Here is a 27,987-nt window from a genome sequence, read left to right as displayed (position 1 = left end):
TTTAATCCATCAAAAATATTTATGAGCCACAAATTGTTCAACCCACCTCCCCAACCCCAAAAAGAAATGCTAAATGGTTTGAAGAAAGAAATATTTAATAGAATACAGACTAAATAAATACAAAACTACCCGGTAAAAAAAGCAGTTGCAAATAAAAGCGCAGCTTGTTTGGTTATTACAGTTTATGTGCCACAGGTTGTTTACAATAGTGCAATTTTAAAGATACAGTAGTAATAAATGCCTACAAAATAAAAAAAAAACATATTTAACAAGTAATGATGAACGTATAAGAGCACAGAGTGCTTTCTAACAGCAGATCCCATAGTCTAAAGGGGGCTTGCTCACACAGGTAAGCTTATTCAGTTATCACACTGCAGGCTGAGAGGAGATGCAACAGTATGAACATATTTGTGTAGATAAAGGAGATGATTCAGCTAGAGGCAGAGCTTCTGTGATAAAACATCGCACATGACTAGAACAGAGGAATTCACAGTTAAAAAGAAAAAAAATCACCTTTGGACTTTTTTTCTTTTTTTACTACAAGAAGTCAGACCTGAGCTTGCATGGAACAAGCCCAGCAGGTCTCTATATTAAATTCTTAGAGAGAGATGAGCTGATATAAGAGACAATTTTAGGACGAAGGAATGTAAATCATTTGGTCCACTTACAACAAAAGAAAACTCACAGTGAGGTGACTTTTTTTTTTGTTTAAAACTTTGGCAGTGACTACTACCAGAGCTGGTTTAGAATAACCTAACAAATAAAAAAAACAAAACAAAAAGGCCTGACAAAAAACAGGCCACCTCTCTCTAAAGCAAAACCGATAAACCTTAAAGCAACTCAGAAACATAATGTTTGGTAAAACCACTAGAGCCAGATCAGCTCAGACAGATTACTTTGGGTTTGGGAGATTACTTTAGACAGCTTTCTTTAAACGCAGGCCTCTTAAAGAACCTCACACCAAATGACAATGTTTACTAAGCAGATAACCTTTAAGTATAAACAGATGAGATTTTTTCCTACAGTGGTGTGAGCCTGTAGTGATGGTGGAGGGGGAGGATGGTTCAGAAGGGAAAAAGAGGCGACATCCATCAGTGTGTGGATGGTAGCAGTAGTGGTGTTACATTGGGAGAAGGGGGCTAAAGAATGAGCATATGGATGGGGATAAAATAACGACCAAGATGAGGAATGATTGTGTGTGTGCGTGTGTGTGTGTGTGTGTGAGATGATGACAGTTGGCGTGCAAAAATGGGGGGAGGAAAGGACAGATGGGAGGGGATGGTGCTAGTTTCTACAGCTTGTTGCTTTGAGTTGCTGTCCAGTTTTCTGCGCCTCAACAGTCAATTTTGCGAAAACTCGATCTGCCATAGGAGTTCCTGAAACACAGACAACGAAGAAGAGAGCGACACTGAAATAAGACTAAAACAGGCAAACTTTTATTTAACAGTCTTCATGTAATTTTGGTCTCATTTAAACAATTTAAACAAAGATAACGCCGTATAAATGTTTTCAACTGCCTACTTTTATTTTTATTTCACATCCAATGAAATTGACTCAGTTTGGGCTTTAATTTATCCTTTTCTCTCTTTTTTTTAAAATCTTTGCACCACCTTCATAGGAATCAATGAATTCTTGCAAAAAATATTTACACCTCTTGAATGCTTCACGTTACAACCACCAGTTTCGATTTTGTTTAACTTGTATGAAAATACTCTTCGCAAAGCTGGAACAGCACTTTTTCATCATTAACAGGAGAGAATAAATAAAACAAATTAATTTGATTCTTTTGTCAATTAAATCATTGGCATCCTCCCAAATGTAATTACTTCTTCCTCCGTAAGTGAGGTAGCATTGGAGATAAATGTAGAGCTTGATTTGCATTTGGAGTGTTTTGGTTTAGTTGAGCTTTTTGAGTTAAGAAAAGTATTAGATCCTTATAATCTTTTAACTTGAACGTTGGATACAATCCCAACCAAATTATTAAAAAATCTTCTCCTTAGTAAACAGATGCAAACCACAAGCCTTTAAAATTGCTGTAATTAAACTTTAGTAAAAAAAAAAAAAAGCCTTCTCTCGTCAGGATGATTTAAATTACAGATCTGTATCTAATCTTTCTTATCTAAAATTCTCGAAAAACGCTGCTTGAGAAATCAAGTGTGCAAAGATCTGTTTCAGGAGTTTCGGTCCGGTTTCAGAGGACTGAAATAACTCCAGAGAAAGTTACAAATTACATTCTCTTGACCTCAGATAATGAACTTGTATCTACTCTGCTTTTGATAGATCTCAGTGCTGCTTTTGACACAGTTGACCACAATATTCTCTTAAAAATAGATTTTTTTTACTTCACAACATTGCTGCCGTTGCTTTGTATTTGTCTAACACATAAAATCCTAATATTATACATTAACGTTAGTGAATGTAGCACAAAATAATGTGGAAAAAGTCAAAGCCACCATAATTGTGATGAAATTTGGTTTCATGTTGCTCCATTGCTACAGTTTGAGAAGCAGCATGAGCTCATTCTGTGAACCCCCGCGCATCTGTTAACCTCTCAAATTACCGTTGTGTTTGCACAGTCTGCACGGGCAGGGGTCTGTACAGCTGGGGGATTTTGCGGGTGATGAGAGGACCCAGAGCTTCTTTTAGTTTGTGGTAGTTCCTCTCCAGCTCTCGGTGGTACTCTCTCTGGTCTGGCCCAATCAGGCTCTTATTCTTCCTCAGGGCGTCCTCACACCTGCATCACAAATAGCAGAGGAGGCAGGGCTTTAATTTTCTCGGTTACACAGCGGTCTGGAAGTCGGAGGTGTGGAGCGTGTCGTCACCTCTTGGTGAAGTCTTTAAAGCAAAGCCGCAGTTTGTTGTGATGGCGAAACAGCTTTGGGTCTTCTGGAATGTCGGAGAGAAAGACCTGCGCCACCTCAAGGGGACCCTGTGAGGGGGAGAAACCGTTACATATCGGCAGAGGAATGTCTAAAGACTGAACCAGACCGCAGGCCAGATTTAAAGCGGCTTAATACTTCAGAGGAGTTTGGCTTTGTGACATTTTAAACATGATACAGTTAGAAATCTTTTTTTTTTAAGTCAGGCACCTGGTTGACAGTGGTTCCCACACACCCCTGCAGCACCATTTGAAGCATCTTAGGGTCCGCCGGGTCTTGATTCGTGGCAAAGGCGAGCTCCTGGGTCTTCTTCTGCATGTCTTCAATCGCCACCTCCATCGGGACAAGGATAATCTGGAGAAACGACAACAAAAAAAAACCCTAAATAGAAGCAGTCGCTGCAAAATGCACCATCTGCTCTGTCATGCTGCAGATATATACCTCCTCCTTGTGGATGACGTTGACACGTGTCTTTATGTAAGGGAAGGCATGAGATGTCGTCAGGATCGTTTTGCGTTTGTACTGCTCATGCAGGTCGCCGTGTGCCCGGCCGTCCAGAGTGAAGGGAGTGCAGTACATGAAGGTCCGCAGGTTGTAGTTCTTGTCAAAATAGGTAATTCTTTCTTTCAACTCGTATGTGTCGAAGTAAGGCTCGGCATAGGTGATCTGGAGGTAGGCCTGGAAAAGCAAAACTCACAACTAGTTCGTTTTTTTCTAAAACATCTACGTTTTTATTCATCAAACGTACATATTAGGTTACCTTGTTGGGATCCAGTTTACTTTTGTCGACCGGACTGGAGTCCTTGATGATTTCAACCACATCGTCCTCAAACCTTTCTGAGTAGAACTCCTACACAACGAGGAGTTTCATCTTGAAGTTTCTCATAAATCTCTAGTGACACTTTTATTAGGATAGTGATAAATCAGCTTGCCTCAAGCCTGTGGGAGATTTCAGCTAATTTGGTGATTGAAGGCTCCTTGTAGACAAACTCCTGCTCATCCAAATCTCCAAAGTGGCAGCCGTAGAAACCAACTCGAAAGTAGGTCCCAAACATTCTCTACAGACTGCAGACAGGATACAAAAACAAAACAAAAAACAGTAAGATAATTCAATTCATTTAGAAGTGGAGAAGCAAAATAACGGAATGAAACTGAAGAGGCAGCGACTCGACATTTGAGATGGGGCCATGAAGCACAAAGGAATGCAATCTGAAAGCTGATAAAAGCGGAGTTCAACTAAGTTAAATAATGAAAGTTTTCTCACACTCACCAGTAATGTGGCGTCCACACAAGAGCACCAACACAAGTTATAAGAAAAAGGAAAAGATTGAGAGTGTAAAAACTTAAAATTACGTGTCTAATGTTTAAATTACTGTATTTAATTATGGAAATGAATGTGTTACCTCCCATCCTGAACTCTAGAAACATTGAAAAGTGAAAAAGAAAACAACATAAGATACAGGGATCAGGTGATCAGATTTTCTTTTTAAATCTGAAAGTCAACTAACTTGATTGTAGACTTTGTTGAAGGCCTCCTGCAGCTTCCCGTGGACGGTCGCCAGCTTTTTGAAGTCTCTGTTGGCTTCGTGGATGGGTAGCAGAATCTTGTACACTTCGTTTATAGCTTCATACATGGCAGCCTGTGGTTTGAAGATAACGCATCGCAGCGTCTAATAATACGGCTTAATCGGCTGTGTTTATTTCAATATACAGTGCTGTAACCTTGTGCTGTCTGACCCCATGTTGTCTGTCGTCATGGAGCCAGAGAATGTGAGTCGTACCATGTTAAAAGAGGCAGCTGCTTGCTCCAGGAGGCCCACCAGGCCGGCCTCGCTGAAATACTTCCCAGCACAAATGCCTTCCTCCTCAGGGGACAGAACGTCATCTGAAACTGCCGACTCCTCTAACACGTTGGATGAGATATTCTGTGAGAAAACATAGAAGAGTCACATCAGAAATCCAGTTGCCTTTAGAAGTCACTAGTACATAGAGTTTGTGTTTGATTAAATCTTAAGATAAATGATGACTATTACTTTACATTATCCTTTACAAATCATCCTTACAAAAACAAATGGGACGCTTTTGTGTTACAATCTGTCAGAGACGAGCAGAGAATGAAAGGAACTAAATACACGGCAGTCCAGGAAAAAAACCTGTTAGAAGCTGCTAAAGACACCTTCCAGCAGGACAGAGAAACTTAAACATACAGTAACAGATAGAAGGAAAACCTTAGATATAAGCCTATTAAGGTGTCTGAATGGCCCAATCAAGATCCAAACCAAAGTCCAGTTTAGAATCTGACACAATGCTTATAAATATATGTTTACAGATTCTCTCCAACCAACATGAGTTTGAGCTCTTCTACAAACAAAAACAGACAAATCTAAAGGTATACAAATCTGGTATGGAAACGCACCAAAACACTTGCAAGAGCAAATATAGCAGAAGTTGGTTCAACCAAGTGTAAACTCAGTGTAAACTAGTCCAAACATGCAGCACACTTCAAATGTTTATCTGTAGGAAATTTTGAAATCCATGATCACTTGCCTTCCACTTCATAATTAAGTGTGTTTTGTGTTGGTCTAACACATTAAATCCCAATAAGATACATTACATTTTGCGGTTGTAATACAACAAACATCCAGAGATATGAAAACTTGAACCAGGGTCTGTAGATTATAAAGTGCATTGCTGATCACCTGAAATGTTACACAACCGATGGGCAGGTAGCGGCAGTCCTCCAGCATGTTGAGGTACTCTGCCACCAGAGCTGCGCTGTGAACGAGGCAGTGGGCTGCCTCGGCGTGGTTCCCTCTCTCAGAGTGTTTTCCTGCCATGTTCTGGAGCCACGTGAGGCGCAGATCAGGTGAGTTCTGGTAGCCTTTGGCGATCCTGAAAAAGAATACAAAGGAAGGATTTTTTTCTTCTGTTTTTCTTCACCATTTTAACTCATCCTTGGTTTTCCCCAATACCTGTACATCAGGTCAATGAGCATTTCAGGATCCTCCTGATGCTCTTTCATTTTCACTGTGTCAGTAAGAATCATGTGCAGGTTGAACACCAGATCCTGAACCTGTAGTTTTGAGAAAAAAAAAGAAAAAGAAAAACGCCCACCAACATTCATCATCACACTCTTTCAGTTTTAAGGCTGCTTTAAAAAGAGGGTTAGGTGTAAGCTACCTGCTCTGGGAAAGGCGTTTCACGCAGCTCTAGGTCCTCCTCGGCATATGTCAAAATCGTCTTCAGTGACCGACGAAGATGCTCTTCGTTGAAGTTCTGTGATGTTCCCACCAAAGAGGACAGAGACATGGTGACCTGCATCTTTACTCGCGCAAAGTTCTGATGCAAGACCGGAGAGAAAGAGGCAAGTTGTAAATAACTTTATATTCAACATGCAATGAATATGTGAACAATGAAAGGCATTTGAGGAAATAAATTAAAATGGTCCTAAACTTACATTTCCAATCTCAAAGTTTTGCCTCATGAGGAGATAAAGAGAGGCGGAGGCCTGGCTCCTGACGGAGCCGACGCTGCTGCTGCAGTGACGGAGGAGACGCAAACAAAGGTCCGCGCAAAGCTCAGTGTCCTCCTCAAACAGCATCTCTGGAAACTGTTCAAAAATACAACTTCAGTTAACTCAATTATTATTTACACTGAGGTGTCAGCTGAAGCATTGAAAATGATCTAATGCACTTAAAATAACTGATTAAATTTTAAAAAAGCAGGAATGCATTTGTGTTCTGCTTAAGTAGTTTAATTCCTAAAAAAGGCAGCGCTGGTTTCTCACCTTGAAAACCAATGCTCTCTGCGTAGTAAAGCAATGCTGCAGAAAGAGGGCGCTCTGGTTGCCTGCCATGCTGTGAAGAATCACTCTCAGGACTCCACCGAGAACGCTCTCCTTCAGTTCAGAGGCAACCACAGTCTGAAGAAGGACAGAGGCAAAACACGCTGAAACTTAAAAAAAAAAAAAGGCAGCTAAATATGACAAAAGAAAATAAAACGTTTAGTGTTACCTTTACTATAATTTCCAGTGTGTCCAGCACTATGAGGGACACCTCAGTAGCTAAGTTTCCATCCACCACAGACTCCTGCTCCATCTCAGCTTTACTCCTGAAAGTTTATTCAACGTTCATCAGTGTGTCACATAGCAAAGCATCACTCAATACCAATTCCAACACTGTCATTAACCTACTTGTCAACTCTGTCTGTATTTTGTCTCCAGTGGGTGACATTCTTTTTCCACCTGACATTTTCCTGGCTACCATAAGGACTCCTTTCTGTTATGGTAACAAAAAAAAAAGGTGAATGTGAGATTTTAACAGCTGTAGACAAATCATGAACCATCATGTTCTCACGATCCTCACCTCTGCAGCGGCGGACCATCTCTTGGCGAGCCCCTATAGTTCCCAGTATGGCTTCCTCCAGTCGGGCTTTCATGTCCTGAGACTTTTTAAATGTCAGGCTGTTTATTCTTTCCAGCGCTTTTCTCCCCTGCAAAAAAAAAAATTGTCAGAAAATGTCAGCAGCACATTAAAAGGAAATTTGAAAAAAAAATTAGCATCACGATTATGCTAATGCACACTCAAAAACACACCACGTTATAGTCTCACACACCAATCTGAATGTGTCAACAAGAAAACAGAGTTTCTGAATTTTGATTCCAAACTTTCTAGCTACCATAAGGAAGTTGAAGTTGCTCCTCTAAGCTCTGCTCTAATATTGTTTTTCAAGCTGTGAGAGCAAATGTTTAGCTGGAAATCTTACCATGTACAGTTTTCAAAATAAGAAGGAAGCTATATGATATGTTTTTAATTCTGCAATAAATAAGACACTAGCATTTTATCCAAAAGTATTTAAATTGGATTTCGGCATTTATGACAGCGAGGGTTCAGATAACTGGTGCAGAAATATATTAGATTTCCATTTCCGTGTGCTAAATGAACAGTAATAAAACGCTCACACACAGCAGTAGGCTATCTATCCACCTTACTTTACCTTGTATTCAAAACAGGACACACACAGATGAAGCAGATCCAATAAGCGGTTGATCTGCAGGACAGATAAGTCCGACACCCAGCGCTCCAGGAGAGAAGCGTCCGCGTTCTTCAGTACCCACAGGAAGCACACCAGCAGAGTCCGGCTGCACTCGGCAGACAGAGAGCTGGTCTGGCGCCCAGCCTGGTGGAGAACGGACAAAAAACAGAAACTCAAGAGCAAACCTTGGGATCCGCTTTAGAAAAGACGAAAAAGAACAAAAATAGAGCGCAAAGGAGCCGACTTCCTACGCAGCGGCCGACCTGCGACCCGTCAGTCTGTAGGGCCCAGGAGAGCAGGCTGACCCTTGCCATTATTACTTACCACAGAGGGGAGAGCAAATGGGTTGGCTTTGGCATGCGGTAAAGGGGAGCCAGCAATCGCCATGGCAACAGACTGGCTGATAATGTTGCCACTGTCTGGGTCAGTGTCTTCAAAGTAGGCAGAGGAATAGCGAGCGCGAGAAAGTGAGGAGTCTGAAAGACGAAAAGGACTCTCAGGTATGTCGTGTTTCAGAAATGAAAGATTTTTTTTTTCTTTTAAAATGGCGCATAAAACATTCCACTGACCACAGAAATCGTGAAGCTGATGCAGCGACTCCATGACGATGGGCAGCAGGGGAAGGTAGAGCTGAGCAACATGCGCCCTAACCTGGGGGTCCTGGTAACGAGGGTCCGCATCGTGGCTGCACAGCAGAGAGTGAACGGCGCTGATGGCCTTTTTATGAAGGAAGAAAACCCTGCAGGCGACAAGAGTTCATGAACCACCTCTGTCTCAGTCCTCACTGACAGTGGCGCCACTGGCACTGAATAAAAATACGAATCTCAACAAAAGCACAAAGTCGTAATGTGACAAATGTGAACATGTTCATGAGGATGAATACTTTTTCAAGGTGTTTTATGTAGAAAATATGAAGAACCTACCCTTCACCATCAGGATCAAGAATGAGAGCGAGTTCAGTGAGCAGCAGGCCAGACAGGAAGTGCTGCTGGCGGAAAGGGACCGACAGCTCAAACATGGTGGCCACACCCTGGTCTTGCACCATGCTTGAAAATGCTGAGCTCTGCCAAACAAAACAGATATTAATAAGATAATATAAACTCTTGTGAATACAATTTTGTAAATGGAAAAACAGAAACTTTTAAAACTGAGATTAATAAACGTAAAAGTACAAAAAAAGATCCACACTTTGGAGCCTAATCGAGTACCTGTGAAGTAGTGGATGAGGTAGAAGGGGAGGGGGATGCTGGAGGGCTCAGAGTTGAGCAGGGCAAGTTGAGGATGACATAATGCTCATGGCTGCAGACGATACGCATAAAGTCCATCCTTAAGGCATTCAGAGAGCTGGGATTCTGTGTCGTGTGGAGCTTGTTAGCGATCTGTTAAACACACAGATTCACTGAGCGCAAGAAGTTGAAAAGCGAGAGCAGAACTGGGTCGTCTGAAGCTACGAGGAAATGATGAGGAGATCAATAGAAACCTGTTTGTAGTAGGAGCGAATGAGGTTGAAGACAAAGCCCCGGTCCATCAGAGACAGGAGATCGTTAAGGAAGAAGGCCAGACTGTTGTTCAGCCTCTCCACAACCTCCACATCCTGAGAGGGTTTGGAGGGATTTCACAGGGAGAGGGAGGATCAATAACAATAAGGGAGTTTTCAGGTGCATTTCAATAAATGTGAGCTTCATCAAAAAGTTTGTTTGTTTCAGTAATTCAATTGAAAAGTAATCATTTAGATTAAAAATGGAGTGAGACATTTGATGCTTATGGCTTATAGCAACAAAAAAAATCCAAAATTCCTTTTCTCAGAAAATGTAAACATATTATATAGGATAAAAGGGATTTTATTATAGAATTTTAAGCCATCTGTACAGTTTATACACTGTGTGATTGGGCCTGAATTACTGCAACAGTAAGGTGTGACATCATCACCATTAGTTTCAGGTGTTGAAAGTTTGGTGTGATCTTACTTTTGACCGTGCTGAGGAAGATGATGGAAGCATGAAATGATGTAAAATGTTCCGTCAGAAGAATGTGCTGCCCATAGACTTTATATAAAACAAAACCTAAAGCTCCCCAAACCCTTCCTGACTGTGGAATGGTGACTTCTCACTTTACCTCAAGCAACTAGAATTATGTGCCTTTTTCCTCTTCCTTCAGACTCAGCAACCTTCATTTCTGAATTAAATGATATATGTACTTTGATTTGAAAAGATGAGTTCTACATATCAGTAGAGTCGCCTTAGTGTTATCTCTGGTTCAGAAGTGGCTTAACATAAGTCAATTCTGGACATGCCTGTGTGTTGGCTCATCCCTCACTGATCTCCCTCCTTTAAAAGGATTTGATTCACAATCTTTTTAAACCCATAGCAATTCCTCTTGCTTTTGCATATTCTTTTTCCATGTCTTCCTTCCACTCAACCTTCCATTAATATTCCAGAATTCAGCTCTTCCCCCACCTAGAATTCTCCCCATGCATTTCAACTTAGTGTTATTAAAAACCCAGACAGCGGATCGTCATGTCTTTGTTGCACACATTTACCTTGTGATGTCTGCTTGCAATGTCTGCACTGATGGCACACAAGAGTGCTGCAATGTCGTCAACGAAGCGGTCCGGGTAGCGCTGTCGCCTGGGAGAATCCAGTTTAGAAGTCAGGAATAAGTGATGAGCCATGCTCTTGGTCTGAGGAAAGGAAAGGAAAGAAAATAAACTCTTAAACAAAACAGCTTTTTCCTGATTTAAAAGTTGCGATTTGACCGTGTTTGCTTTGGATGCACAAGAATTATATTAACCATATAAAATTCATTGAATATTCTCAGAAAGCCACTGACCATCAATTGGAAGAAGAACCAAGCCTGCTGCAGCGTTGCTTCCCTCACTGTGCTGGTGCTGACCACCCACTGCAGCGCCAGCTCCTCGTGGAGCAACTAGACGGGAACCAACACAGCAGGTTTGAGCTCACAGGAGGAAACACTGAGATGTCGCTTTCAATTTTTTGTCAGATATGAATATTTTGTAAATGGAACTACATTCAAAATACAAATAACAAGAAGAAAAAACAAACAATATGCGCTGTAAAAATCTTAAAATTTTAAAATACAAAAAATGTGGATTTGCAATGTGAATGTTTTAGATGCCACTTTTGTTTTACCTTCTTTGTAATCGGTCTGGTGGGAACAGTTAACAAGGCCACACTGTCCAGAAAGGCAGACATGCGATTGTTGCTGTGGTCGCTTGCCTGACATGAGGTGGTGGTGAGGTGAACACAGACATGAGGACAGCGACGTGAAAATGGGTGAATGAGAACGGGCGGGTGGAGGGAGTTCTTTTTACAAACTCTGATGAGGCTGAAAGGAACTCTAACGAGCTCCAGGGTGAGCTTCTGTCAATTAGGCGCTTGTTAGGACAGCGGGGAGAAAATGTGTTGGAAATGATCGAGGAAATGTAGTTTTTTTTTTTTTTAAAGAGAGAGGTAGGCTGAGATTTGCAGAGAATGAGTCCATGCAGAGACCAAAGCAACCTCAGAAATTGGATAAGAAAAAAAAGACAACCGAGGAGCTGATCGGGGGCTGTGAGCGATGAAGGTGGAGGAAGGAAGGATTTGGCACCTGCTTGAGCTCGCAGCTGGAGTTGGGGTTCCGGCGTAGCACAGATCTGGAGCCCCCAGGGGCATAAGCAGAGTTTACCCAGGAGTGGGAGCGGTCAATGCCCTGCCATAAGCACCCGAAGAAACACACACACACACAAACACACACAGAGTGGCAAGAGGCAAGGACACAGTGAGCAAAGGGAGGCTAATTATCACACAGGATTTTATTTCAGGTTGAAAATCAGGAAGAGACAAAAATTAAGCTCAAACGGGGAATTAAAGAGGAAAAGCAGGGAGGGAAGAAAAACTGGAGGAGCCGACAGAAACAGAAGACGAGAGTAAAAAGCACAATTGTAATGACTAAGCAGTGATTAATTACTGGACTCAGTTGACTTGAGTTTAATGAATCTGCTGTGAAGAGTCAAGACACTATAATTAAATCAACATAGAATTACGAAAAATGTGAAAAACCAGCACAGTGGTTCTATTAAAAAGATAAAATAAAGACTCTTAGCACAATATGGAGAATATTAACTCACCTTGCTTCCCATGATCCTTTGGACTTCCTCATCCGGGGAAATCGGCGTGCTGGCCAGGTCGGGGTTGGAGTTGCTGATGCTCTTTGAACGGGACAGATGCAGGCTGCTCGGGCGGCCCGTCGCCCTGGACAAAGTAGCATACTGCACCGGCATCTCATAGGGATGGGCGCCTGCTTTCCAGGAGGAAAAATAAACACACAAAGAAATGGAACATACAAATGGCTGAAAGGGCTTTTGCAAAGTCACGTAAACAGTCAGTTCTTGACCGGTCGCTCACCTGCTGGAGGCATGACAGGTTCAGCGATGGGCAGGCGGAAAACATAATGGACGTAGGATGCCAGCAGGTTGTTGCGACCGTGCTGGTCTTGGTTTCCCTCCAGGTTTTTGTGGATTTGGTTAACCAACAGCGCCATGGCTTCAAAAGCAGCCCGGCCGAGGTTCACTACAGGTCAGAAAAAAAAAAGAAAAGCTAATTAAAACACAGGTATAAATGACAAACAAGAACCAAGACTTTGATTTAAAGAATTTTTATTCTTTTTAAAGGAAAAATATGTCTTCGGCCACATTACTTTGAATCACAAATCATACAGTCATAAAATGTTCTTAAACTCAACAGATAAACCAGTTTATTTGTTTAAGCATAATATACAAGTCAGTAAGTAATAATGATTTATTCGTTTTAAAAAGGAAAATTCAGACAGACAGACAGACAGACAGACAGACAGACAGACAGACAGACAGACAGACAGACAGACAGACAGAGACAGACAGACAGACAGAGACAGACAGACAGACAGACAGACAACAGAAAGAAAAGAAAAAAGAAAAAAAAGAAGAAAGAAAAAAAAAGAATTAGATGCTGCAATTGAATGGATGAGAAATCCACATCATGGATGATCCAGTACCATATAAAAAAAGAGGAAAAAACCAAAGACCATTATAAAATATAATAAGCATGGGACATACTAAGAAATAACATTGAATGTGGCGTATCCAAGACAAATAAAAAAGCGTGATCAATTTACCACTCGTATTTTCTACTCGATGCACACCGTCCATGGACTCTGCGCTACAAGCAACAGAGATAGTAAAAAAGTCAAAAATAGTTCAGGCTGATTATTGTGACATTATAAGCCTCCCTGAACACAGCAGTGGTTGATTAGTTCATTTTAAACTCCTGCTCTGCTAGTTATTTTGGTAATGGAATCAAAACGCACAGAATTGCGCAACACCTTGTTGAAACAATAATTACTGAGATTATTATTGTTGATGGATCATTAATTTGAACACGTTTTGTTGAATTTTTTGTTGTTGTTCTTTAATAAAGTTACGTATGTTTTGATAAGAACCCAGAGGAGGACGGTCTCAGCCTCCTGGCGCCGTTCAGTTTGTCACCTCATGCTGAGATTGACTCAAAACCCCCAGCAATCGACGTGTTGCAGCCCTGCTCTATTGCACAAACAGTTCAGAAACAATATGAAATGGGAAAAAAGTTATTTAATAACTGATTAAGTTGTGTTTTGTTCTTGAAAAAAGAATCAGTTCGGCTAATTAGTGGGTGCACTCGCGGCTGCACAGTGAACCCATTGATTTTTTTATAGCAGACAGCCGCTCCACTCTTGCAGGTACTGCGTACCCCCGCTAAATCTTTAAGGGTACTAAAAGAGCACAGTTGGGGAGTGATAGTAAAGTTCAAAGTAGTGTAATTACAGTATGTTTAGTAAACTATCTTAACATCCAAGATGGTCTTTTAGGCTGCAAAATAATCATGCACACGAGTCATTGGTCAAAGAAGAGGTTATCTGAATTTGTCGAAATAGTCAAATCTTGTAGAAACCTAAACTGTGCACATTCTTTTTTGTTATAATGAAATTACAGTTGAAACTTTGAAAGTGAAAAAAGCCTATGGCTATGTTTGGGTCTCTCTACAGTGTAAAGAAAGTGTTAAAAATACACAACTGATTATCCTGTGAAATTTGACAGAGAGAAATGTTTCTGTCTGTATCATATCATGTTATTTTGTTTTTTCTTCCGCAGAAGTTTGCTTTTTTTACATCCAAGAAATGATGAACCTCGATGAATCTTACACATATGTAGGACCAAAACCGACATAATAATAAGCTGGGCATCTCTTGAATTGCTACAAAATAAAGCTGTATTTCCTCGATTCATCGATGAACCCTCGATGCAAAGCAAAGAGAACAGCAGACTGTTCTCTTTGCTTTGCCGTGAGAGGGCCGACTTGCCCACGACTCGTCGTGTCTGCCCGTGTGCAGTTAATAGTCACTCCTCTGTTGTCCCCTTTGTTGCTATATTTATCAACTTCTCAAACTAAAAAAATATCAGTGTCGGCCAAAACTCGATTTGGCGAGTCAGGCTTTTTTAGATCAGTGATCAGTCAGAAAACTAGATTTGATAGGTTTCTTCAACATAGTTTAATAATGACACATAAATGAGAACCTGTCTAACAGAGGAATGATTTGGTGTTTGTTACTTGACAGACAAGTCAAATCTATGCTATTTTTAAGTGAGACTTGAGTTTGTCTTGCCTTTGTGGTGAGTGTGGTGACTGGACAGGTAAAAAAAAAGTGGAAAAACTGTTTAAAGTTTAAAGAAAAACTTTTAAAATCTTCAAACAAAAAAAATGCTATTGACTAACACCAATTCAAAACACTAGAGAGCACATAACGATGGATCTAGGAGGCAAGCAGATCTAAATGACACATGGGAATTTTTTTAAAACAAATATCACATCAGCTCTCCTGGAGTAGAACTAATAAAAAAACAAAAAAACACTCACCAATTTGGCCTGCAATGACTGGCGGGTACACGATTAGCTGAATCAGCTTGTTGAGCAGCTGATGCAAAAATCTGACACAAGTATCCAGCTGAGACCCTTTCAGCGCCGAGATGCTGGCCTTCAGCTCCCCTTCCATGTTTGCTTCGGTAATAATCACATCCTTCAGACGGAATGGGAAGGAGTACTCCTCGAGGACATACACCAGAGTAAAGAACTTATCCAGGTGTGCGTCCTGAAAGGTAGAGCCAATCAAGCACAGATTTATGTTTGCTAGAGCAAACACAGAAATTCAGCAGACATTTAAGACAATATTTTGTCTTTTTAAATCCATACAAGAGTCAAATTACAGGCGTTCGCAGTCCTAAGCAGAAATATAAAAGTACCTGAGGAATTTGTAAAAATTTTTTTGATTATCTGATTAATAATTGGATGGCAAAAGATGCTTTAATTTTTTTTTTAATTATTATTATTATTACCAAATTTGAACCTGGAGATGCTAAAATTAGGTCACTAGTAGGTCTGGGTAGAACATATTTACAGAAAAAGTTTATTATTTCTTTATCTTAAGTACTTATTTTTTTCTAGCTTTAGCTTAATTACTGCTCTGACTGTGTTGTTCTTTCAGCAATGGCTTTTTTTTTGAGTCTGTATACTTCAGTTACAATCAATCCATCACTAAATTGACAATCATTTCAATATTCGATTGATGGTGATCAATCGTTTCAGCTCTACGTTAAAGATTTTATGAGTCTGAGAGAAAGGCAAACTAGTAAGCTCAACCCTCAGTGAAATAAGCATTTTCACGTACCTGAGTGTGAACAGAGGAGGTTGCTGTCACCTCGACATTGAAAACTCCTTTGTGATTATCCACCCACTTCATGCCTGGAAGCTGAACCTGCCACACATTAAAATTCGACTCATTTAACAGCGCGCCGTGACGTCACAAAGGAATTGCTGTTGGCAGACGAACTGATATCCACGCAGTCTCGTGTACATCACTCACATCGGGGGTGAGCACCGAGTAGCTGGGTGGAGGCTTCTCCACAGACACAGGAAGGCTGAAGGAGCCGGTGCGCAGTCGGCCGTGCTGCATCAAAGGAATCCACTGCGGGCGGAAAGACATGTGATCTCTCCCAAACGGCGAAAGTACAAAAAGAGCTGCCAAACAAGTTAACATGTGGGTGAAAGTGTTAAACCTGAGCCAAGAGCGCACTCACAGTGTAGCCCACGGGGGTCTCCAGAGGAGTGTTCTGCTTGGGCTGGCAGCTGATGTGGTAGAAGGTGAACAGCAGATGATGGTTGTCTGTCAGATTGGCAGGAATCTTCATCTTCATCTCCTCATAGAACTCAGGGGACCTTATGAGCAAAGAGTTAATGTTCAAGAGAGCTGAACAGAGAGAGGGCAAAAGAGCGGAAGAGCCTTACTTGTTATGGTAGATGATGGGAGTGTATGCCTCTTTCATGAACTCGGCACAACTTGACTTTCCAAAGATGACCTGGTCAAAAAGGCCCAGCATGAAGGTCATTTTCAACCACTAACATGGAGCACTTGTTTTAAATAACCAGGCTCTACTGTTGCCTGCATGTTTATAGAAGAAGCTATTTATCTGCTGCACTCACGTCAAAGATCTGCTTAAAAGAACAAGCAAGCAAACCTAGAATAAACTCTATATTATAATTTAATGTTCTTGTTGCCAACAAATTAGACATCCAACTAAAAACTAGTTTTAAGTGGATATCTCAGCCTTGAGCAAGTTTTTCGAATACATTTTTTTTTTTTAGGATACGACATTCATATTTGTCTTTGAACGGGACTCACCGGTAAAGCCTGGCTGGGGTCTTCTCCTGCCATGAACTGAACTTTCACAGCAATGTTCCTGACTGAGCCCTGGCGGCTGCTGAAATTCAGACTTTGCGGGTACACATAGAGCAGGTTCCTGAGGCGTGAGGAACAAGCAGAGGGAGAGCAATTTAATACAAACATAAAAATCTGTGAAGGTAAAAGTGAAATAAAGTTCCTCGCTTTTGTTATATTGTTATTAAGAAAAGCTTATAGAGTGTCTTCTAAAGGTATTCATACCTAATTAACTTTTTTTTTTTTTTTACATTTTGTCATGTTACAATCAAACTTTGAGTTGTCATATGGGGATTTTGTGACTAAAATTCTAATAAAATACATTAAAGATTGTGATTTAAGTGTGACATCAAGCATGAATATATCTACAAGGCATTCTACAACCTACAAATTCTTTACAAAATTCAAAAAGTATGATCCTCTTAGAAAGCGAGAGTCCTGTGCGTACGTGAGAGATCTTTGACCCATCACCGTATTCTCACTCGCGTCACCAACTTCTGTCCAAGTTAAACACACATGGGTTACTACTGTTCATATTTTGAAACATCTGATGTAAATTGCGTTAGGAGAAAGATTACCACAGTATAAAAGTAAAAACACCACACATCGCTGCACTTATTTTAATGCTACAAATGTTTGCGTTTGTAGCGTCAAGCACGTCTCTTCCATACATCACATGCATGGTGCAATAGCGAATGACCTAAATGACAAAATTAGACTCTCTGTGGTTAAGCTTTAAGAGAAGGTCACCGAGACCAAGGTCGTGAAACTAAACTCTGGGTCGAACCACAAACGAGTTAATGTTTCACCACAGTGCTGCGTGTACAGGTCCTATAAAAGGCGCAGCAGCAGGCCTGAAAATTCAGCTGTAGATGATGAAATTCTGGATGAAAGGGAGATACATGTCCTCCTCTTGCGGTTTTCATCTTTTAACTTGCATGTAAACATTTTTTGGAGGAAGTGAGTTTAAGAAAAAGAAAACAGAAAGCCCTTCTGAAAATGATCTGGAGCCTGTGTCTCGTGTGTTTAGTCGGGGGTTTTGGAGCGGTCCTCGCCGGCCCCATCAGGAAGACGGGTAGCACGGAGGGCAAGGCTGCGCCTCAGGAGGAAGTCAACGTGCTCATGTTTGGAGTCATACAGCTGAGCGAGTCGCTCAACTACGTCTTTGAAACCACTGAGGCAAAGATAGAGAGAATCAGCAAGACTCTGAAGAGGCATGAAGAAACCCTCCAACGGCTGGGGCAGCAGACTGAACAGGCTGCAGAAGTGGAGCAACAGATAAAAGAAGTCGTCCAGCTGCTGCAGGTAGGACCAGGGAAAAGCGCAAACACTGGATTCCATGTGTGAAGCTGAATAGTCGCATGATTGCAGTTCAGATTATGTAGCTATAGAATACAGAAGCTAGGGAAGACTAAGAGAGTTAGACAGTTAAAGCAAAGTTCAACAATGTAAAGCACCTACTGTATTTCATTCAGTGACTCATAGAAAGATTAAGTTTAGACTCTTAGTAAGGTGGATGTAGTTTATATAGAAGCTGCTGTTAAAGAGAATAATAAGGTAAAATCCTTATTTTCGCAGGAACAAATGGCAAAACAACAGGCTCAGATCCACATCACAAAAGACTGGCTGAGCAGCATAGAGAAGGACGAGGAGGAACTGAAGGCAAAAGTTCAACAGCTGGAGATGTGCATCAACAACAATGCACCACAAAGCCTCAAGGAGCTGCAGGTACATCTGAAAACTCAACTCATTCACTGTCTGACTGGAAATTACATTTTATTTTCGTCACATTTAAACATCTGTGTTGTTGTTTTTGTTGTTTCTTTAGAATAAAGCAGAGGCGCATCTCCAAATCTTGAAAGGTTTACAGACCTGGAGCAAGATCCAGAAAAGGGATATTGAGACTCAGGATGAGCAGCTTTCCAAACTGCAAAAAATGGTAACTTGCTTTTCCAACAAATTTCATATTCAGAACTTATTCTGTCTGTTTATTTCAATTAAAAATGTTGCTTGTTTCTGTGTTTTTTTCAGAGCGAAGCTATGCAGTAGCTCATTCAAGACTCATCAGTTCACTGAATAAGAAAAAATCCATCAACTCCTCATCGTTACTGCACTCCAACATCCCTATATATGAATATTAGCTCATGTTAACACCTTTTTTAATAGAAATTAAGTTAAAAATGAAGTTAAATTATACACATTTCTTTGTTATTTGTAAATAAATATTTAATATTTGAAAAAAAAAACTTGGTTCTTTTTTTTGCAAATTTTTCTAAGTTTTGAACATGTAGGGTGAAACCTTTTGAATCTTTTTGCTTAAAAAAAAGAGAAAAATCCAAAAAAGAAAAAAGTCAAACCAATCAATAATCACACAGGAAGAAGCATGCTCATTGCATGCATGCATGCAATGAGCGGCTGAACTTGTTCAATACAAGAGGTCAAGCCACCGCTTGCACGTATGCCTTTAATAGTAAACGCCCACCTGTACGTGGTGTGCGGCGTGTACACATTACGAGCAGGGAACTCCAGCACCTCTTTGGTGGGTCGGACGCGCAAGTCCGGATAAGGTTTCACGTGAAGGAGTTCTGGTGAGAGGCAGTAATGTGGCGAGTCCGGTGCTGGAGAGATGTCAATTTTCAACTGAGCTGAGGGGCACACGAAGCACAACAAGACATCAGATGATTAATAATAATAATAATAATAATAAAACTATCTTAAATCTTTTCATGCAAACTGGCACATCAGAGTTACCAGTGACAGGCCTCAGCCGTCGCAGAACAGAAGATGGCCGGCGCATGTCTGCCAAAAACTTGTACAGGTCCTCATCACTCAGTCTATCCCCCTCCTTGGTAAGCACACACAGAGGAAAAATAGGATAAAAAAAGGGATACAATCAGGTTTTAAATTCAGAAAATGACTAAATTATCCTCTCAAAAGTCCAAAAAAGTATTTAAAGCTGCCTCTTTATCATATAGAAGCAACATTTGTTTTTTTTTGTTTTTTTTTACTGCCACAATATGTTATCTAGCCCTGAGTATTGCTAATGCAGCACACTGACAAAGGAGGGAAGAAAGAGGGGGAGGACAACAAGTTAATAAATATCAGCAGTGAGTTCTAGCTCTGTTGTGTGAGGAAACCAAGACTGATACACGAGACTGGAGATGGAAGAGCTTCTTCATTTCACTCTAGCAGCACAATGATGCTGCATCTTTCACAACAAAAAAAAGATAGTAAAAAAATGGTTTCTTCATCCAGTTTCTTCATAAATACAATTTCAATTTCAATATGGAGAAATTCACGTTACAGCTAGATTATTTTTTAATGTTTTGTTGAGCAAACAAAAACAAATGTTCATCCAATTTTTTATAAAAAATATATCAAATCTTTATATTGGCAAGTTATGGTTTTAGGATCTTTCAAAATGATCACACAAAAAACTGAAAAATCTAGAGAATCTTTCCTGTTTTATGATTCTGAGCTTTTAATGAGCCAAACTAGACAAAACGGGAAAAATAGAGACAGACCAGAAGAACAGAGAAAAACAGAAACACAAGATTTTTGTAAAATTATTAAGACTCGAGTTCAAGCTAATCTTTTAATTCCACCAACATGTTCCTTCTTTAATGCTTTGGTTTGGCCCTGTTAAGAGTCCTGACTTGATTCTGATAATGAATCTATGGAGCAAGATAAAGATTAGGGTTTTGTCAAGGAGGCCTTCCCTCCTTAAAAACTGTGAGTTAGCAGTTATATGGAGTGTTCAATAGCTATAATGATAATTTTCTCAATTAAAATGTAACTTTCTTTTACTTTGCTTTGCTACGTTTTGAGGAATTTCCATCTTGGCTGAATGGGAATTATAATTAATTTAAATCTGCCAGGGGTGTGAATACTGCTGGGCTCATCTGTAGTGTATTTAAATGTCAGCCTGGATGTTTTTACCAGCCCCAGATAATACTGTTGCATTGAGTCTGACCTGTTTAAAGAAGTTGGTGACGGTGAGCGTTGCTGGGCGGAAAGTGGCAAAGTTACACATCTCCTCCCCAACACTCATCCTCTCAAACCCCTTCTTCTTTCTCTCATTCCAGGTCCCGTGACTCTTTCGTTCTGCCAAGAAAGATTTACAAAACACGTAAATACCTGAAAGTATTTGTAGAATGGTAAACGTTGTGCACATGCAGGAATTAGAGGTGGAACTGTGGATGGAGAGGCACTCGGTACCAGAGTCAGAGTCTGGGTCAGACCGATCGAGACCGCCAACGCTGCTGACAATGTTGAGGAGGTGAATGGCTGTCCAGGCGAAAGGCATGCGGAAACGTCCGAGACGAGAGCACGCCTGCTCTGCCTGCAGGCGGAGCTTCTCCAGCTTCTCCTTGTGCTGCGGAGGAGCAACAAGAGGTCAAAACGAGCTCAAAGGACACTGACCTGCCAAGACCTTTCTGCAACAGCCAAAGATTTAGCAAACTAAATATGACAGCGGGCACTACAAAATCAACCAGACGGAATTGAGTAATATTTGTGGCTCGACTTTCATAAAGTCCAATGCAGAACATTGCAACAGCGACACACTTTGACTCCGTTACCTTTGAGGAGTCCGACTCTTTCATGACCATGTAGGGTTCACAGCATTCGCCAATGTCTCCCTGCTGAAGAACTTTTTCAAGCTGAAACAAATTTTATATGCAGGATTGTTAACAAAAGAATTATTATTTTTCACATACAACCACTTAAAAAATTAGGACACCTCTCTAAAAATGTGTTATTTGGATATTTACACACGTCAGTGATTTACTGCATTTATACAACAAAAAATGACTTTGCTCTGCTAATTAAACAACTGGTATAAAAAAATGTAGAGTCTAAGAAAAAAGTTAGCATAACCCTATCTCTAATAGCCAGTGTGTAGCTCTTTAGTTGAAATAACTTCAGTGAGATGATTCTTGTTGCCAGCTACTAGTCTGTGACATTGATCTGAGGGAAGTTTCACCTAATCTTACATTTCTGACCTTTATGTTGGTTATTCTACTTCATGTCTTAGTTTTCAGCCACTACTTGGTGAATTTCCTGGTATGTTTTGGGTCACTGTCATGTTGCAGGACTAACTTCTGCTTCTGCATGTCGTCCATTTGCTTCTTTAAGCATCATCTTTGAAAAACTCGTAGTGGATTTTATGATAATGAGCTGACCCAGCTGTGCTGCAGCAAAGCATCCTTAATACATGACACTCATATCATGCCACGCAGTGGATATGAGATCTCCCATATTTGGCTCACATCAAATCCGTTGTGTATTCTGGTTGTCCAAAAAATTGACTTTTAGACTCACCTGTTTAAAGAACATTATTCCTAACGTGCTGGTCTTTAATCTCAAAAATGAGAATAAATAAATGTCAATTCCCCAGAAACTGTTGTTCAAGATTACATTTTACAGAAACATTAACAGGCTAAATGACTGGAAATATTTTTGGATGGTCAAAAATCATTACTAAATGTCTGTATGACCAAATATGTGCAAAAAATACATGGAGTGCTCCAATTATGACATTTTAATGAACTTTCTGTACCTTAATGACCAAGAAGATATCAGGAGAAGGGTATGTGATGGAGAAAATGGCCGAACGAGCCAGCGTGGATATAACTACGTGAGGCGTGTGAGGTTTCAGCAGTCCTTTCATCTGATCCGAGTTAAGGTCGAAGTAAAAATTCTCTGAGATCTGTCAGGGGGGGAAAGATAAATGAGGAACGGGGAAAGAGGGGGCATGGAGAGATGATAACGGAAATCTACGTCAGAGGAATTTAATTGAGTTTTGCCCAAGTGATCTTAACAAAATAAAACACACTTAAACCTTTTAGACGGAAGGGAAACTCAATTAGTCAAACATGAGCTCAGAATTACTAAGTGGCCTTACTCAGCTTTATTGACTGTGGAAACACTCACAAAAAAATAAAAAATAAAAAAAAAACATTTACCTTTTTCTTTTCCTTAACGTCATAAAGGGCAAGTGAACCAAATATTGGCTCGATGTCAATCTCAAATCTGAAAAAAAAAATTATAATATGCACATACTGTCACATAAAAATCACACTAAGGAAGTTTTGATATAATTTGGCCACTAATAGAAAGAATGAGGTCATAAACATGAGGAGTTATGTTTCATACTTTAGTGACAAACACTTGACCATAATCCTCTGGCCGCAGTGTTCTTTGGGCACCTCAGGTAGAGGACATCTCTCCACTGCTTCATCCTGCCACACAGAGAACAAAAAAAAAATCCACAGACCGAGATAACATTTAAACAGATGTTGTGGTAATGTCATGGCAGACAAACAGCAATCTGTACGCAGACATAGAGACACGGATCAAGAGAGAAAAAGAAAAAAACAATCAAATATTGAGGAAAGAAAAGGCCAACTAGCTTATATTTATCATCTCAAATTATACATTTTGTACATCAAATAGAAGCATTAATTTTGTCTGAGTTGAACGCATCCCAAAAAGATAAACCTTGTACTTGATAAAGCACTATTCATTATGTGTAGGTGATTAATACATGGTTTTCCAGTTAAACGTTAGCAGCTATTTTCACACAAACCTCATCAGGGGGAGGGTAGAGGCCCAGCAGGTCGCTGTGGCGCTCCTGAGAGCGTGCCTCCGTGTTGTTCCGGTCCATATCCTCTGCAGCTGTCCGCTCCAGCACGGACGGGAGCAACGCATCCGGGGAGGAGTTCTTCAGGTCAAAGATGCTGGAGGCCCAGCTGCCTCGGGGGGTCTCATCGAGGCTAACCGACCTCCGCTTCGAGTCATCCTGAGGAACACGCAGGCAGGAGGGGACATTAGTTCCCCCTTTTCTCCCCAAAACAGCTGCGCAGTAACGCTAAAGACTCCACTTACTAGGTCACCCAAATATTTGAATTCCTAAGAAGCATGAGTAATTGATAAGGGAGCAGCTAGAGTCACTTATCCATTATGGATGCGGAGTTGTAAACAGCTTACATTGCCCTCAGCCATTTATAATGGCAGACTATCATGTTAATCTCCTCATTCGGGGGATGAGATGATGTGAGCTTAAGAGGAACTAAAGCTTCCTTTTAAACTCCCAGCCACGCTTAACCTCGCTTATGACCCTAAAACTAACTGAAATCGCATCTGAGTGTTTAAAACAGTAAATGCTTCCAACACGACCAACTACCTGGTCGTCCTGGCGATCGTGCGCAGCAGCCTCGTCCAGTTCAAAGGTCTGTTTGACCAGCCCTCGCTGCCTCTCTCTCTGTCGCTCAGAGTTTTGAGGGGTGTAAGTGGTGCTGTAGTGTTGAAATCTGGAGGGGAAAATCAAAACGTTGAAACGGTGATAGCGCGCCCGTGACAGCAGTCGACAAAACTGACACTTACTTTCTATGAATGACAAGCCAGTCATCTGTGTAGACAGCCAGGGCATCTCTCACTCTGGGATCTAGTGAGCTGCATAGAAAAACACCTGAATAATTGAGCAGTGCATGGCTTTATTATTTATGTTCACATAGTGTCAAAGAGAAAGGCCTTGTTCTTCTCTCTAGTAATGCCCGTCTCTCATTACAGTGAACTCGATGCTGCTGCTTGTGCAGTAATGTATAGATCACAAGAAGATTTGTAGATAACACAATGAGCTGTGAAGCTGAAGCAGCCCCTCTGACTTACTCCTCCTCCTCCTCAGGCAGAGGCGGCTCCAGTGTAGTGCACTCTTTGTCCAGCGGGAGGAGCTCCAGGTCATCCTGGGGAAACTCCATCAGCTGTCTGAGGGGGCCGGCCTCAACCCCCGGAGCGTGACTGCTCACATATTCTTCAAAGTCCACCGGTTCAACCACCTCCGTCAGGGGCAACTGTCAGAGAACATCAGGCCATGGTTACTTAACCATCGCCATCGCCATCAAGACAAAACAATAATTGTCATTTGGCTGTCTTGCTTTGTTAGGGGAGAGTTCTAGAACATTTCTGACTAAGCTTAAAATGTACAGAAGTCAGTAATACACAAAATAACCCAAGGAAAATAATTCCTATACACTTTTAGAGCCATCACAAAAAATCTCAATTGGTTAACTATTATAATCCATTCTTGAATAATCTTTATGAATGCATGTTTAACAGCTGTTTTTCCTGCTGATGTTCTGTGTGTGAGGAGAAGTCTGTGGCTGCGTTGTGCAGGCGCTGTGTGTGTAGAGCCTACGTCAGCAGAGATTGACTCTGGTCATTGGCCGACTTTGTTCAAGCTGGAGTTTTGAAAAAAACAAATACATTGCAGTGAAAAAAGGATTTCCGCCTTATGGAGTTTTTTCTTTTATGCTATTTTTTTTTGTCAAAAATCTCTCAGATCAAGCAAATTTTAAAAAAAGACAATCTGAGTAAATAAGTAATGTCCTTTTCAAATTTTGATTTTAATTTTTAGGAGTAAAAAACTATATCTAATCAAGATATAATAAGTAAAATATCATCCAGAAACAGGATTATTTAGTAACTCTGAATATCTTTATACAACACTAGAATATCTTTGATGTTCTAAAAGACAAGAGTGTCTTCAAATCAAAGCAGATCAAATCCTTAAAGGGATAAATATTTTGTAATAAACATTTTGAATAATCTAAGGCATATGAGAGTACTTCAATGACCAAAAATGACAAAATAAAGCAAAGTTTGGACTCTCTACTATTTGCATACAGTAGCAGCACAAGATCGATGTGTGAGCGTATGAATAAGCTGACAAAGAAACAAAGTCATCAAAAGGTTTCTTCCGCTCCTGGGTGCAATACAAGTTGGACACATTGTCTGTCTGATACATTTTCCTCTGAATAAATGTTAGGGGATAATTTTAGACCAGAAACTGAAAACATTTTAATTGATCGATGCCTTGTTTTCATGTGGAAATGTGTAGGTTCTGTCTGTGTTAACAGAATTTAATTGTCTAGGCAATTAAATAAGTTAAATGAATCTTAATGGCTTTTTAACCAATTCTACATTAGGGTAATTATCTCTGAGCAGCTTTCATAAAGATTTCAAAAGTTAAAGAAGCAATGCTTTTTACCACATCTTTCCTTACGCATCCGCAGAAATCTAAAGAAGCATCCTCGAGATTCAAAAGATAATTCCCAAAACAAACTTCCCACAGACCCAATCTTCACTTTATTTACACGTAAGAAGTAAATCAAAAAGAAAAAACACCTAACAGTTTTACAGGCTGCTTAAAAGTGCCAGCCTGTAAAACTGGCATGTTAATTACAGGCTGACTTACAGGGTGATGAGCTCCTCCTCGTTTCTTAGACAGCTGAGGTGAGCCATAGTCTCTGGTCACTTGCTTTCTGACCTCTGCTGCAATCGTGCTGCAAAAAACAACAAAATAAAACACCTTGTTTTTTAGGAAGAAAGAAAAAGAATATGACATCTGGAGACGATAGGGTTCAGTTAATGTTAGGGAGGTACAACAAGGTTTTAAAATGTTGAGGTTTCAAAACTGGCAAGTTCAACTATCAGCTGATGGTTCTTTTTACAGAGCAGAACAGCAAAAATGTGGAACATTCTGCACATTAAGCGCTTCGAATATTCCACATTGTTACTCTATACTTCTGCTAACATCAATGTTTCAAAATCAAAATATCTATTGCCTTTATCTGATACCATGAAAATCTCATGCTGTTGTCTCCTGGCCCTGTCTGATCTGGAGGCAAAATAATTCAACTTTTATTAGGAATAAATATTTGTATTTGTTCATATTTGTCCTGAGTTACAATGTCAACATGTGCATGCTTGACAGGACATTTTCCATCACTTGTCTTATCTAAGCACTTTTTTAGAGAAGTAACACCTTGATCTGTTCCTCTATAGCTAAGCATAAAAGTTTCAGAGACATCATCTATAAACTATTTGTAATTGAAGGACAGCAGCTGTTGCAGATAATGACTCAAACCTCACAGAGCAGCAACGGGTTGGATCCCGGGAACGGGCGCAGGGCCAGATCTCCGTTTCTGGCTGCTAAGAACTTACAGCAAATGGCTTAGAGACAAAGCGGGAGAAAACCCCAATCCTCTCAGGGACAACAAACAGCTGCTGCTTTTGATGTGCAAACTGTCTGCTTCTCACATATAAAAGCTAAACAAAAAAAAACTAACAAACCCTCCCTTAACACCAGGATCTCAACTTTTCCTTTATTAAGTGCAACACGTTTTATTTCATACTTATTAAGCAGCTCTGTGTCATTTTTAAAACATGGACATTTGACAAATCCTTTTAAAAACAGGAAAAAGGAAAGCTAAGGGCTGCAGAGGCAGAGCCAGAACGGGCTTCCCACCCTTTCCTGCATCCGGGACAAAACAATAGTGTTGGACCTACTACAGGAGACACAATCCGAAGAATGCAATGGTAAAACTTTTATAATTCACGGTCTGATGCAGCTTAAAGTAGCTACTTTACATTTGACGTTACTGAACTTAATTATAAGTATCCATGTTCATGTTTGTTTTTTGATATGTGGAGGAACTATCTGGTTTATGTACTAAGACAATGCAAATACTTGTGAATCCAGGTCAAATACAAGCATAAGGTTAAAGTACATAATCAGAGAGTCTAATATAAGTTATTAGCACACAAAAATGAGTTGTCATTTACATGGCTGTGAAGCTTTTTTTCCCTCATGGAATCTGATCAGTCAATAACTGTAGTGAGAAACGGTAGATCTGTACTTAACACGGCACTTTGCTCTGTTTTACAACATTATAATACTCCCAATTTGACACACAGCAGCAGCAGAGGAGCTCTTTAAGCACAGTAGCTCTGCTTCACCGAAGTGGCTCTTGACAACCCTGCTACCGTGCTACAACAACGCCTGTCAAACAGGTTGTTAAAGCCTGTAAAGCCTTTGGGAGCGCCAACCACTCCAGTTAATTTTTTGATTATTATTGAATTAGGGAAGTTACGTTTTTAAGATAAGCTGATAATATTATGTGATACAAATCTGTCCTAGCATGGTTGCTATGGGTGCACTCGGTCCAGCAGGTCCCACTAGTCACTGTCGCTGTTAAACAATAACTTGTTTCAGTCTCACCGGTTGATTTTATGAGCAAACGCCCTCCTTTCGCACGCTGACGATGTCATTTCTTGCCCTCCATGTAAAGAAAGTCTTCGAAAGTCAAAGTGAAAGTGTTCTCCTCCCGTGGCGAATTGGGTTTGTCCCGTCCTGTGTTGGGATGCGGACCTCTTCCTTCTCCACACCAGGACCAGACAAGGAGCCCTCCTTGTTCCTCCTAGTGGCCGGGAGCCGAGGCGGCTGTCAGCA

General features: G+C 40.5%; 2 protein-coding genes across 7 annotated transcripts; one reads left to right on the top strand and one right to left on the bottom strand.

Annotated features, from left to right (window-relative positions):
• Positions 1-77: 77 nt before the first annotated feature.
• On the bottom strand, positions 78-27,987 carry dock6 (dedicator of cytokinesis 6). Of its 5 annotated transcripts, XM_008415974.3 has the most exons (50): positions 27,757-27,982; positions 25,951-26,038; positions 24,366-24,547; positions 24,081-24,149; positions 23,881-24,007; positions 23,284-23,496; positions 22,851-22,936; positions 22,661-22,727; positions 22,255-22,404; positions 21,275-21,355; positions 20,913-21,069; positions 20,668-20,798; positions 19,446-19,539; positions 19,177-19,339; positions 16,659-16,776; positions 16,265-16,335; positions 16,057-16,195; positions 15,843-15,944; positions 15,648-15,734; positions 14,840-15,071; positions 12,317-12,481; positions 12,040-12,212; positions 11,520-11,621; positions 11,063-11,149; positions 10,743-10,838; positions 10,453-10,593; positions 9,394-9,507; positions 9,122-9,292; positions 8,837-8,976; positions 8,483-8,652; positions 8,238-8,389; positions 7,875-8,057; positions 7,244-7,370; positions 7,072-7,156; positions 6,893-6,989; positions 6,667-6,801; positions 6,337-6,489; positions 6,060-6,218; positions 5,852-5,952; positions 5,579-5,771; positions 4,661-4,804; positions 4,388-4,519; positions 4,283-4,297; positions 3,812-3,937; positions 3,640-3,729; positions 3,321-3,557; positions 3,090-3,233; positions 2,823-2,929; positions 2,561-2,734; positions 78-1,376 (listed from the first exon to the last, which is right to left on the bottom strand). In XM_008415974.3, exons 1-50 carry the CDS (start codon positions 27,804-27,806, stop codon positions 1,334-1,336), a joined length of 6,363 nt encoding a protein of 2,120 aa, XP_008414196.2. In that variant the 5' UTR covers positions 27,807-27,982; the 3' UTR covers positions 78-1,333. The 5 variants fall into 5 exon arrangements, with proteins under 5 accessions (XP_008414196.2, XP_081466253.1, XP_081466255.1 ...); XM_081610127.1 differs by having other exon boundaries at positions 7,072-7,370; positions 12,040-12,209; XM_081610129.1 differs by lacking the exon at positions 11,063-11,149 and having other exon boundaries at positions 27,757-27,981.
• angptl8 (angiopoietin like 8) lies at positions 17,576-19,033 on the top strand. Of its 2 annotated transcripts, XM_008415970.3 has the most exons (4): positions 17,576-17,999; positions 18,273-18,422; positions 18,523-18,633; positions 18,726-19,032. In XM_008415970.3, the coding sequence occupies exons 1-4, from the start codon at positions 17,694-17,696 to the stop codon at positions 18,741-18,743; spliced, it is 585 nt and encodes a 194-aa protein (XP_008414192.2). In that variant the 5' UTR covers positions 17,576-17,693; the 3' UTR covers positions 18,744-19,032. The 2 variants fall into 2 exon arrangements, with proteins under 2 accessions (XP_008414192.2, XP_017161844.2); XM_017306355.2 differs by having other exon boundaries at positions 18,523-19,033.

Source organism: Poecilia reticulata, chromosome 8 (genome assembly GCF_904066995.2).
Source record: "Poecilia reticulata chromosome 8, P_reticulata-male-v2, whole genome shotgun sequence".
Classification (NCBI taxonomy): Eukaryota; Metazoa; Chordata; class Actinopteri; order Cyprinodontiformes; family Poeciliidae; genus Poecilia; species Poecilia reticulata.
This window is presented reverse-complemented; position numbering and strand designations above follow the sequence as displayed.